This window comes from Lolium rigidum, chromosome 5 (assembly GCF_022539505.1).
Source record: "Lolium rigidum isolate FL_2022 chromosome 5, APGP_CSIRO_Lrig_0.1, whole genome shotgun sequence".
NCBI lineage: Eukaryota > Viridiplantae > Streptophyta > Magnoliopsida > Poales > Poaceae > Lolium > Lolium rigidum.
In genome coordinates this window covers 170,859,669-170,872,392 of record NC_061512.1, presented here as the reverse complement: position 1 = coordinate 170,872,392, position 12,724 = coordinate 170,859,669, and the positions used below count along the sequence as shown (strand labels likewise).

General features: G+C 45.8%; 2 protein-coding genes across 2 annotated transcripts; one reads left to right on the top strand and one right to left on the bottom strand.

The window, feature by feature from the left end:
• Positions 1-359: 359 nt before the first annotated feature.
• Positions 360-4,496, top strand: LOC124651347 (retinol dehydrogenase 13-like). The gene is made up of 10 exons (XM_047190439.1): positions 360-424; positions 1,392-1,647; positions 1,752-1,818; positions 2,248-2,276; positions 2,356-2,564; positions 2,707-2,825; positions 3,240-3,344; positions 3,421-3,487; positions 3,834-3,987; positions 4,106-4,496. Exons 2-10 carry the CDS (start codon positions 1,456-1,458, stop codon positions 4,259-4,261), a joined length of 1,098 nt encoding a protein of 365 aa, XP_047046395.1. The 5' UTR covers positions 360-424; positions 1,392-1,455; the 3' UTR covers positions 4,262-4,496.
• A 2,056-nt stretch (positions 4,497-6,552) lies between these two features.
• On the bottom strand, positions 6,553-11,448 carry LOC124654857 (proton pump-interactor BIP103-like). The gene is made up of 8 exons (XM_047193838.1): positions 11,284-11,448; positions 9,413-9,764; positions 9,016-9,210; positions 8,738-8,917; positions 8,450-8,644; positions 7,826-7,924; positions 7,247-7,741; positions 6,553-7,173 (listed from the first exon to the last, which is right to left on the bottom strand). The coding sequence occupies exons 2-8, from the start codon at positions 9,758-9,760 to the stop codon at positions 6,835-6,837; spliced, it is 1,851 nt and encodes a 616-aa protein (XP_047049794.1). The 5' UTR covers positions 9,761-9,764; positions 11,284-11,448; the 3' UTR covers positions 6,553-6,834.
• Between the last annotated feature and the right edge of the window lie 1,276 nt (positions 11,449-12,724).

The following is a 12,724-nucleotide window of genomic DNA, read 5'->3' as shown; positions in this document are numbered from 1 at the left end:
GTATTAGCGTGTTTCATTTTGGGCTGGCTCGTTTGATTACAAAAATTAAAGAAACAGACAAACCCAAAAAAAAACTGTTGGGCCATGTTGCGTTGCCTATTGGGCTGTGGGCTGCCTGGGTCGAGTCGCTGCCTCGCTGAGCGTGGAACCGCTCGTTCCCGTCCCAGAGGCAGACGAGGCACAGAAACAGAACCTTGGCTGCGGCGGCAGAGGATTCCAGGGACCCGCCGGTGAGCCTCCCGCCGGCGAGCTGTCCCTGCACCTCTGTCCCTCAAGCGTGGCGCGGGCCTGGGCGACAGCCGACAGAAGTTCCATGGCGCGGCCGTTCATCAGTTGAACCGTTGGCGTGCAAGCGAACGACGACTGGCCGGGCGGCGGGCCGGCGGGGCGCTTCTCCTGTAGTCCTGTTCTTCCACTCCTGCCGGTAATTTATTCAATTCATTCTCGTATGGCTACAACCAGTCAGTTATGAACTTGTGGTATTGTGATGTTCATCTCACAATATAAATCTGTTTCTTTTTGGCTCCCAAGGGCCAAGGGTGAGGGGCCAGATGTGTTTAGTCCATTGTGTTACGGTGTTCCGTGTTTAAACCAAAGTTGTTCAGAATAAAATTTTACATGAGTTCTGGCAGCAGCGAGTGACAGATGTGTAGAATGTTATTGCATTAATAGCTGAAAAAAAAAATCCTGTTACATCTGCTTCATCCATTCTAGATTGAAATTGGGGATGAACATATGAGGCAGCTACTGAAGTTTATGTTGTCTCATATATCCTTTCTTCTAAGGTATCTTACATTTTCGGAGAAAAAACATTATCCATCTCAACTAAACTTTCAGAGTCAAAGTTTTAGAGATTATATTTCTCTTCTGCATCAACGTTTATTAGGCTTCAGAGTTTGCCCGATTTTAATTTTTTTTTCGCGCTACATATTTCCCAAAGTAAATGTCGAATATGAATTCTCTAAAACAGCACTACAGGTTTTCAACGACAGGGGCTTTACTGTAAATGTTGCTATGCAATTTTAACCCCCTTATAGAAGAGAATAGCCACAATACCACTAGTTAAAATCGAAAGTTCCAAAATACCACTAGTAAAAACCAAAGTGCTAAAATAACACTCTGCTTTGATTTTTTCATGCCAAAATAACACTACCGTTATTTTAGCATGGGCTCTCAGGTCGTGAGGTATCAGAAGGGGAATTTTGCATTTAACGGTAGTGTTATTTTGGCAAGAAAAACCAAAGCTGAGTGCTATTTTGACACTTTGGTTTTCACTAGTGGTATTTTGGAACTTTTGGTTTTAACTAGTGGTATTGAGGCTATTCTCTCCTTATAGAATCCCAAGAAAAAAAAAATCTTTGAATTTTTGTACGGCCTTGTTGGTTTTTAAGGTTTTCTCCCAGCGACCAATCCAACCGTACGCCGGCGCCGCCCTGCAAGACCCCCCGCGTCGCCATGGACCGCGAGGCGCTGCGCATGGTCTTCTCGCCAGAGTTCTGGCGGATGGGCGTTCTCTGGACCCTCTCCCTCCTCTACTCCTACCTACTCCTGTTCCTCCACGGCCGGACCGCCACCTATCGCCGCCGGAGAGATGTAGGTGGGCGTGATAGCGGCGGCGGCGGCCGTCCCATATGCGTGGTCACCGGGGTAAGCGTGAACAGCCTTGCCTGCGTTTACCTATTGTCTTGTTTCCCGTGCTGTGTGTTGTGACTTGTGACTGACGGCGCTCCCTTGATGCTGTATGCCTGCAGGCGACGTCGGGGCTCGGCCAAGCGGCGGCTGCTGCGTTGGCGCGAGAGGGCTACTGCGTCGTGCTCGGTGAGTCGCGTGTATCTTTTGTTCTTGTGTGGACATTTCGTCGAGCACTTGGTGCGCCTTTGTAGTCTGTCTCGTGCGTATCGCCCAACTTGCCAACAACCATTAGGATATGATGCTCTAGTGTTAGTTTGATGGTTTCCTTGCTACTTTGTGTGAAATATCGCGCCTACAGACTTCTATGCTCACATTCTTCAGCAAAGCCCTATGACTGCAGTCTGCAGAGTGTGTTCTTTCTCGAAAGCCATGGCCCACGTTCTTTGATGAATCTGCAAACACCCGTGTCATGTTTCGTGTTATAGTATCAGCTAAACTTGCATCTCGAATTCTTGATTGCATTATGTTCCTTCTTTATTCTCATCGAATTAGTTCATCCTTGTCCGGAATGTAGTTTTTTGCGGACTAAAATGATATGGATTATTTTTGTGTCAGCTGGACGATCTGCACAGTTGCTATCTAAGGTATTTTTCGAACTCAGCATTGGGTGTCTGTTTGCTCATGTGTGCCATTTTCATCACCGCTGCACTCCTTGTAAAACAGACCACGCGAGAAATTCGAAGGCAACAGCCTGATGCCTGCCTTGAAGCGTTTCAAGTGGACTTGTCATCTTACATGTCAATTAAGAAGTTCGAGACTTCGCTTAGTCAGTGGATTCGAGACTCAGATCAGGAGCCTTCCATTCAGCTTTTGATAAATAATGCTGGGATGCTTGCGAAATCGCATCGACTTACCGAGGATGGGATTGATGAGTATGTACTGAACTTGAATTTATTCTTGTGAAAAAAAAACTCTGTTCCCCAGACCACATTCTCCTCTAGTATCAGCATTACTTATGTTTTTCTTTATCTACTAGAAAGTTGTCCAAGTGAACCTTAATGTTGCAACTTTCAGAATGATGCAGACAAACTACGTTGGTCCATTTATGCTGACCAGCATTCTTTTACCACTGCTGAAGAACAGCCATGTACCATCCCGAGTGGTTAATCTAACATCTTTCACACACAGATGTGGTAAGTTTGGTGTCTTTTTATTGAAAATAATACAGTACACAAACTGTATGAACTATCTCTCAGTCTAGGTCAAACAATTGTGGCATTGGTTGTCTTTCCTTTTTTTAAAAGCCAGAGGCTAGTCTCTGTAGGTCTGGTTATTTTTTGCTTGTAGCTAGCTGTCAAACTATTTTGTCTGCGGATTTCTTGGTTGCTATAATTCTATTGCGGTAATCTTGTTGACCACATATTTCCATGTTGCGTCTGTTTTGAATCTGGTGTTTTATATGTACAGTACCATTTGCTAAGCTTTGGAACTTTGCTCTAGCAGCAGAACTTAGTTTCGACTCCAGATATATGATACCACCATTGTACCAGCTTCCCTTTCTTTGCCTGTAAATTTCTTTTTGATTAATGCAAATTTTACATGTCCAGTGTCAGAAATTGACGTATCTGAAGAGGCACTACGAGGAGTAAAGTTTGGTCAGCGTTCAGTTGGTGGAAGTTACCCCTTAGCCTCTACTTATGAGTATACCAAGTGTATGTCTTGCTGCTTTAGTTTTCGCTTCATGCAGCTCTTATCTAATAAAATATATCGGTTTCATTTTTTTTGCAGTTTGTTTACTGATGTTCTCATATGAACTTCATCGACAACTTCACCTCTTTTCTGGTATTTCCGTCATGTATGTGTCAATCTTTTCTTTTCTGCCTTCCTTCCATTTGGTATTCTTGCAGTCGTATTTGATTCCCATGATATGACATGTATCAGAGCTTCTTGCCCATTTCCACCAAGTAAACCTCTACTCAAACATGTCTGATCCAAATGTCGATGTCTTTGCGGAATATTATACAGTACTTAAATAGTTGTTCAGTTATATTTGACATGCAAGGATAGTTTCCAGGGTTCATGTTAAACTGAACCTTTTGCGGCTACATTACATGCTTTTGTGTACCTTGAGATTTTCTAATAGTTCATTATTTGAAATCCGTTCCTTCCCTTATTTGAAGTCTTACATTCCATACTACTAGGGCTGCCGACCCTGGTGTGGTAGAAACAGGCATCATGCGGGAGCTCCCTCCATGCCTTTCTCGGTTCGCCTTCTTTGTTTTGCGTGTCATGAATCTCCTACAGAAGCCTGATATTGGGGTCGACGCTGTCATTGACGCTGCCTTGGCACCACCTGTAAGCTTCTTGTCAAATCCTCGCAAAGTTGCCATTTAGCAGCGAAAGACGACGTATCTATATCCTACTTACTACCAACCCTGAGTTTGAGTTGTGTGGTGTGTTCATTGCGTTGTAGGAAGCATCTGGGAAGTATTTCTTTGGAGGGAACGGAAGGACCGTCAGGTCTTCTGCGCTGTCCTATGACATGGAGGCGGCCAAGAAGTTGTGGGCAGAATCTTCAGCGTTGCTCCAGGAGCTCCAGCTTAGAGACTATGAATTTAGGAGGAATTGAACCAGCTTGTAAATTTGAGATAGTTAGATGAATTCACAAGGAAACCTAACAGTAGATGATCAGTAGCACAGACCATTTTTTTTTTTGAGGGATTTCTTTTTTAGGGAAGTTCACAGAACCATTCTTTTTTGGCCTGTCTTGCTGCGTACCTTTTGTTTTGTAGGAAATAACTTGGGAAAAAAGAGAAGGGGTTTCCTTTTTTTTTTGAATAAAGAGAGGCGCCAAATTTCATTCAGCTCAAACAGTACAATACCCTGAAGATAGAAGTTTTGGAATCGTAGAACTATAGGGCAACTGCCGTGACGATGAGCTGAATTTATACAACTAAAAATAGGCTCAGACTGAGATTGTCTGATCGCCTGATGTGCACAGTTGTGAGCAACTCCGTTTATATCTCTTTTCATGTGATAGATCTTTCAATGTAGCTCCCTGCAAATATGTTTGTGCTTTGCTACCTGCTCTCTAATCTCCCAGGGAACCTGTGTACTTGAAGTTGAAGCTACTGCAATCGCCCTCGTCAAGCTCAAATTATCAGTAAGGAAGGTGACTTGATAAGCTTGAACCTGATTTGCAATGTGCGCCGCAAGAAGTAGGGCAAGTGCCCCAGCATGAAGCGGCGACGGAGACTTCTCCGCCGAGCTTGAACGAGTATTGTTGCCTGAAGATTGCCTTGTTGAAGTTGACAGTAGACTCCTAAACCTGTTAGTGTTCTTCCCTGAGTACCTGGGACTTTTTTTTGTCTTCCAAGCTGCATCGGAGAAAATCTTGTTTCCTATAATTGCCATATCAGTTTTGATTGTCTCCCCAAGTCTGGCGCCTAGATCCTGGCCTTGACCTTCATCTCTATTACCTGTATTGCTATTTGTGTTGATATCTCGGCCAATCCTGTGAAATGCTCCATCAACCTGCAACCTATTCTTTGAAATCTGCAATACATCCAACATCTCCATATTCTTGTTTGCCCTATGATATAGTTGCTTTGGATTGATGTCTTTTTTATTAAACAAACAGTCATTTCGAGCTTTCCAAATGCACCACATAAAAGTCAAAATATTTTCAAGTTTGGCATAAAGATGATCCATATTTAACATATTCAAAAGCAGTTGAGTGAGAGAGTCTGTATTTGCAACGAGTAAGTCAATTCTTATGTGCCAGGGTTCACAGAACCAAGCAGCTCTTGCAAAGCTACAAGTGAAGAAAAGATGTATTTCATTCTCCTCTACTCCACACCTACAACAAAGTTTGCTAATATGCTTGCTATATTTACCTGCTCGCGCACCTGTAGGCATTGCTTTCCGAAGTAATCTCCACCCAAAAGCTTTGACTCTCGGGATTATTTGCTTGTTCTTCCAGATTTGGTTTAGCATCTGCTTAGTGGATGGATGCACCTGGCTTGGTTTTGGCTCTCCATGGTCCTGCAAATATTAAAGACAGGCATGATATGCACTTTTCGAATTACATTTACCCGTAGGCGTTAGTTTCCAACATAAAAAATATTCATCCTGCGAACAGATGATTGGCGTGTTCTTTATAGTGGTCGCCATAGGAGGTTGGAAGAGAGAGTCGATGAGCTGATGGTTCCAGGCTTATTTAGTAGGAGTCCACAAATCTTTATCTTGGGTTGGGTAAGAAAAATTTTCAGGCTGAATGATAAGATAATCATAGATATGAGTCCAATCTTTGCACCATGGTGAACTTCAAATGGAGATGCAGCCCCGTTTGGTAGACTGAATGTGCCTTAAGAATAGGCAAGACTTTGATTATGGAAGCCCAGAAGGTAGACTTAGGTATATTAGTATTTGGGCGCCAAATAGAAGAATCGGGGAAGTATTTAGATTTTAACACTGCATGGAGAAAATCGTTTGATTGATCCGCAATTCTCCAAGCTGCCATAAGGATGAGCCCATGATTTATAGCTTGTAAATTCCTAATCCCAAGACCCCCTTCATTTTTTTGGAGAACAAATGTCTTTCCAAACCCTCAAACAATGACTTCTCAAATTAGTTTCCTGTTTAATCAAAACTTGCTTTTGTAATGTTTCTACACAAGAGTAAATAAAAATCACAGGCGGTCATCTTTTTCTCGTTAAATTTCATGCTAGCTAAATTAAGCACATGCAATAATGATCAGGATTTCGGTAGATTAACCTACTTTTGACAAAGCAAGTAACGATTGGTTTGCACGAACGATCGACCACTACTGATCCAAAAGATAAACTCATTCTTATCGAGACCATAAGAACACAGCGTCACAGTTCAACAACTGATACGCCTCAACTGTATGCATACACATCCACAAACAGCATGTTTACATGCATACTTATTTCAGACGGCAATCTATTCTTCACTTTTAAAAGTACATGATATCACTCGCAGTATATAGACTCTAGGTCCCAACCAAAATTAACTGCAACTTTTTATCCACCGAACAAACACATTAACAGAAACGAATAGGTTCTACAGTCTTTTAGTTCAGGTCCTCAGCAGACCACGCACTCTGTTGCTCTCACCTGCAAAATTGGTCCAGTAAGCATCGTACTCTGAGGGCGGCGGGTGCACGGGCCTTTCCTTCCATCAGTTGCTGGTGCTCGCCGGGCGGTAATACTGGTAGTAGCCCAGCACCGCGAGCAGGGCGACAAGCACGGCAACCGCAGCCATCGCCGCAGCTGGGGTAGCCCATGACCAGTACGACTGGGCTTTCTTCCTCTTTAGGATTGCCTTTGGCAGCGGGGCCTTGCTCTTGGTGAATGCACTTCTGGACCGTACTCTCTCCTTCTGTTCTTTGTTCACTGTGACAGAAACTGGAGCCAAGTCCTCCTCCGCTTGGGTTTCTGCTGCTTCATCAGACTTGGTGTCCGAGTCAGTTGGCTCGTCGGTCTCCCCATTCTTCTTCTTGATTTTCTTCTCCTCTTTCTGAAAAAAGTTTGGTAACATGGTTACACTACCAGGGGAGAGAGAGAGAGAGAGAGAGAGATGATGTGTCTACCTTAAGCTTCTTCTCAGCTTCCTTTTGTGCTCGGGCTGCAGCCTTCGCTGCTTGCTTCTCAGCCTGCTTCTTCTTCCTTTCCAAAGCAATTTTGTTCTTCTCAATTTCCTCCTGTCTCTTGATCTCTTTCAACTTTGCTACATCAACCTCTTTAGGCTTGGGCTTCTCCTTGGCAGGCTCAGCCTCATAGACATCATCAGCAACCGCAGCAGCTTTTACCTTGGAAGATGCCTTTGCAAGGGGCTCATCTTTGGGAGCACCGGCTTGGGGAGCAACAGCTTCCTTTGCTGGTTTTGAAGGCACCTTTGATGGGATAGGCTCCTGCACCACAGGTGGTGCTGGCTGGTGTGTTTCGATAAATATGGGCTTCTCGTCAGGATTCCTCATCCGGCCATCCCGGGTCAGCTGCCGGCCATTAAGGGAGGTGAGGGTCCGCTTCTCATAGTCCTCTCTAAAGGCCTTGCTGCCACACCATTCTGTCATGAACTTCTCAACCTACCAAAGTATAATAATAATAAGTATGGACATAAGGAAGTCAACGAAAGATGGAAGTTACAGGAGATGGTTGTAGAAGCAAACCTCAGTCTTCTGGAGCTCTTGCAATTCTTCCACCTCACTCCTAGAAGAATGTTCCCTAGCTCTGTTCAGGACATTGCGATTTTGATAGAAGGATGCGTTCTGATAAAAGATTAAGGCAGCATTATGAAAACATAGTGCCCACATAAGTATTAGAAAAGAACGAAAGAATTTGCAAACACAGTGTGGTAGATGAGTACAGACTTCCTATAAAGCATGTTTCACCATTAGCACCAAGTGACTAGAATATCCAAAGTAAAATTCAAACCAATAAGATTCAAATCACCTAACACGGTTTCCATAACATTAGACACCCAAGAACGAAATGCACATATATGGATGCAGAGAATTCATCTTATCAATATGTGGTGGAGACAGAGAGCATCAGGTTTAAAAAAGGCTGGTGGATCAAAGATATTCATCTTCAAGCTCGAGGGAAAGAAATCAAGGTGCTGCGCAGGCAAGCCATGGGAAAGATGATGCCCCATTGCATACACATTTAATGAAAACTGCTACACAACTATAGTACTCCTAATTAAAGAAATCGGGCGGTCCCAAACTCTCAATAACATTACAAGACCAAACATATAACCAGGAGCATGAGATGTTTTAGGTATGCTGACTTACGTTAGCATCTCGTGCTTTTCTCAGTTCGTTCAATGAATCGTACGCCTTGTCCTTTCTGGCGGTGGCTGCGTCTAAATCTTCTTGAAGCGCTTGATACTCAGCATCAACAACCTTTAGCTCATCCTCCAGGACCTTAATCTTAGACCTGACTTCTTGGCGGTCCTTCTTTACTCCATCCAGACCCTCCCCAATGATCTGAAGGCGAAGTTACAATCAAAATGCTATCTTAGTATTATTTATTTAGGAGGTAAATGCACAAAGTGTGAAGTTGCAGCACAGAATACTTACTTTGACCTGATCCTGTATGGCGTCTCTTTCAACCACAGTATCTTGCAATTTAGCTCGCTTAGCAGCATTGGAAGAGACCTTTGGCCTGGTTTTTTCAAGATTCTTGATTTCTTTGATCAACCGCTTCTCCTCGTCGAAGGGTATGCTCTCATGAGCTATGCGGTGTTCCAATCTCTTGATCTACGGAGAATAAATGGAGAAAAGACACACATATAATTAATTAAATTAATTAAAATAATGAATGATCAGAGGCTGACTTATCAAAGGCTTGATCATACCTCTTGCTCAAGCTCTTCAAGTGAAGAGCACAAACCTGCACTCTCCGCCCTCATAGAATTATTTTCGTCACGGAACTTGCCTAAACGGTTTCTAAAAGGTTCAATCTCCTTCAACTTCACATTAAATGCTTCATTATATTGCCTGTTCTCAGCACTCAACGGCTTAAGCTCCGCGATAATGGCGGAACGCTCAGTCTGCATAGGAAATACTGTATTGAGTTACATCTCGATAGTTAAAGCTCATACATTTATCTCCTAGTTTTCTACTTCAATGAGAAAACATGTACAGAAGTAGTATAGCACAAATGCTAACTTTTATGAAACTTCTGGTCAAATTAGAATCAAGACTAAGAGTAGTAGATTCAAATTCTATGAAAATGAGCATTAAGAACAATACCTTCTTAGCTTTTATAGCCTCAAAAATCTTTGACCGAGCTTGGATCTTATTTTGGAAGTCCTTGTCAGCCTGCTCGAGTTTTGCTCTGAGCTTAGGGTCCTCAAATGAGCGGATCTTGACAAAGTAGAAGGTGTAAGTTTGCTTAGGCTCAGGCCAGTCCTCCACTGCGTCCTTTGGAGGTGCCAAGTCATTTGTGGCATTTGCTGCAACTTTGCCATTGTCTGCACCAAAAACAGCTGCTTCCTCACGCTCCTTTGCAGTCGCTTTACTTTCCGTGTCCTGGAAAAGGGGCACTTCTGCATCAGCTACTTTAACCTGCACTGGTGCGGCTTCGACCTCCATTCCCATGTCCCTGCAGATAGATCGCACATAAACTATTATCAAAACTGGCAACCATAGCAATGATCTTAAGAGAAAATGGTGTCTCGGTCTACTTGGCTATTTTGACTCCTCATCCTCAAAACTTAGGGGGGGAGTACTACAGTTTGTGCATTGAGTGAGCAGTATAGAAAGCAACCAGCACAAATTCTACGCGGCCTATCAGGAAAAAGAGCTGTTTCAGGCATTCCCCAGGAACTCAATAACAACAAAAGGTGTATGGCAGAGCATTTTTTGCTGTAGACGAAGTCCTCGCGGACCTCAGGCATGTTCATCTCAAAAGCTAGCAGATTAACAAAGCCAGTATGTTTCTTCCTTTTGCGCCCCTCAAATGAAGAGTTAAAGGTAGTTACGTTACATATAGGGGGAGGGAGAGCTACGTGCCGACACAGTTCCGGTCAGGGTTGAGTTATCGGCCTTGCAAGGCAGGCAACACATGGTTTTGCGGAGTGCAGGTAATAAGTAAAGAGTCACATTGTGCAGCCAAGGCGGAGGTGCATACACTAAACCACTGATCTTCAGACGCATGCAGGCTACCATGGCAATGGGCATTATCTGGTTATTGTGGGAGTACTTTATTTAACCATGGTTAGTGCTGTGTATGTTTCCGGTGGGAAAAAACATGCATCAGTTGAGCAAGACCATGTGTGCACGTGATTTGGACTGAATATAGCCAATCAGCATAGTCATTGTCAATTTAAGGAAATGTTGGACCTGGCAATAAGAAGAGTCGAGTGGAAATCATAACTAGCCTTATTGGGTGTCAGTACTAGCAGAAACAGAAAGAGCTGGGAATTTAAAACACGGAGGCTAAAGCGATAGGATGGGTAGTTATCACCGGATAAGGTCATGCTTCACTTGTCATCAATAATACCTCTATTTCTTCCGAGAGAAGGAAACACGTTCCCATATGTTACCCGATCTAGTTGGCATGAACCATCCTACGTTGTTCGGGAACAAAGTCATCACACACACACGCCTCCTAATCCAGTTCGTCGTCTACCATGCTACGTGTATCAAACTGTACGAAGTCTCGTCGCTACTAGTAGTACAGATCGCGCACAGGTCAGAACTCGTGGAGGGCGCGGAGAATTCCGCATCGGAAGCACCACGACGATCCCGAAACCCAGCTCCGACGCGGATCCTGTACATGGTCAACCCCGGGCGTGATCCACGAGGCGCCGCGGGATCGCGAACCCCGTCGCGGCAGCAAGCAGTCGCAGTTGAGCCGGACAGGCCGATCCAGATCTGCCGGGCTAGCTGCCGCAGTTTCTCCGCCCCGCGCGTCGTCGCATTGCCCGATCCGCCGGCAGCCGCATCGGGCACCGCTGACGGCAAAACGAAACCAAGCATAGACCAGAAGAAGAGATAACATGTATATCGGTTCGAAGTAGCGCATCAGATCACGGGCGCTTCGCCATGGAGGACGAAGACCGCACGGATCGGGGCAGCTCGAGGGGACGATGCGGGCAAGGGCGGGCGCGGGAGCTCACCTGGGGAAAGGCCGGGAGGGGAGGGGTGATCCGGCCGCCGGGGCCGGGCGCGCTGCGATCTGGCGGCGCGGTGGTGGCGGAGCGGGCAAATCTGGGGAGTGGGGATTTGGGGGTTAGAGCTGCGTGGCCGGAAGAGGAAGGGGAGGGGCGGGTTATAAATACGGGGGCCGGCCTATGCCTATCTATCTCATCTTCGTCTTCTTCGATCGCCGGTTTTTGTCTGGTTGCTGCTATTGGTATTGACAGGAGGAAATTACCGGTCCGCTTCCTCTTCCGCGCCCGGCACGCTCGCCTCGATCGGGAAATCCCGACCCAGCCCAGGGCGGCGGCGGTGACTCGGGGGAGGGTCGTCGTGTCATCGTGTGGCAGCTGGATGAAACGTGGCTGTGGGGCTGCGTCGGTGGAACCCAGCTGGAGGGATGATCGGATAGAGGTTGCCGGTTGCGAAGCCACGTCACGGGCATCTTCACTCACGTTCATAAGAGCATCTCCACTCGTTGACGCTCCCCACGGCCAAATCCGGCGATTTTTTCGTTCGGATTGGACGAAAATTTGGCCTGGGGAGACCCATTTTCCCAGCCGCGAGTCCAGGATGGATGTAACGTATACGGCGAATTCAGACAAAATTTGGCAAGTTCGTTCAAACATAAGCAAAATTTAATGATATTTAACATATAGAGGCGAGTTCGTACATAAATAGACCGAATTCGTACATATATTTAAATTCGGCGATTGGCAAACTAAAACTTAAACTAAAAAGCGGCCTCCTACATGCCGAAATGGCGGTAGAAGGCCATGTAGTCGCCGCCATCGTCGTCGTCGCTCGAGCCGGCGAATACTGACCGGCGGCAGGCTTTTACAGCGCGCGGAAGACGATGCGATGAGGACGACGATCGGTGTCTCTCGCCAACAAGTTGGGCCACCAGACGCGCGGGAAGTTTCCTCGGCGTTTCCCGCGCTTTCGTTTCGTCCGGACTCCCCGAGCGCTCCCAGGGGGCCGGGGATGGCGTGGCCTCGCCGGATGGATGAAGGGCCAAATCCGGACAAAAACGAGGAACCGGGGGCGCGACTGAGCCGAATTTCGCCGTCCGGATGACAAAACGTGGTCCTGGGGGCCTCGTCAGGGAGACGAGTGGGGATGCTCTAAGGGCATCTTGAGCGGCTCGATGCGACCGTTTGCGTTCGCACCCGGAAATGCGTCTCCACCCTGCTCCAGCGGGGCGACGCATCTTGTCCGGGGCGTCCGCAGTCATCATTCTTCCTTTTTACCGCCTGCATCCGTGATGACCCACAAGTATAGGGGATCGCAACAGTCTTCGAGGGAAGTATTACCCAATTTATTGATTCGACACAAGGGGAGACAAAGAATACTTGGAAGCCTTAACAACTGAGTTGTCAATTCAGTTGCACTGGAAACAAACTTGCTCGCAAGAGTTTATCG

Coding starts and splice junctions, on each gene's coding strand:
- LOC124654857 (XM_047193838.1), bottom strand. CDS start 9,760: ATGGGAATGGAGGTCGAAGCCGCACCAGTGCAGGTTAAAGTAGCTGAT. Junction 9,211..9,412: donor AGGCTATAAAAGCTAAGAAG/GTATTGTTCTTA, acceptor TTTCCTATGCAG/ACTGAGCGTTCCGCCATTAT. Junction 8,645..8,737: donor CCATACAGGATCAGGTCAAA/GTAAGTATTCTG, acceptor CTTCGCCTTCAG/ATCATTGGGGAGGGTCTGGA.
- LOC124651347 (XM_047190439.1), top strand. CDS start 1,456: ATGGACCGCGAGGCGCTGCGCATGGTCTTCTCGCCAGAGTTCTGGCGG. Junction 2,277..2,355: donor CTGCACAGTTGCTATCTAAG/GTATTTTTCGAA, acceptor CTTGTAAAACAG/ACCACGCGAGAAATTCGAAG. Junction 3,488..3,833: donor TTTTCTGGTATTTCCGTCAT/GTATGTGTCAAT, acceptor CCATACTACTAG/GGCTGCCGACCCTGGTGTGG.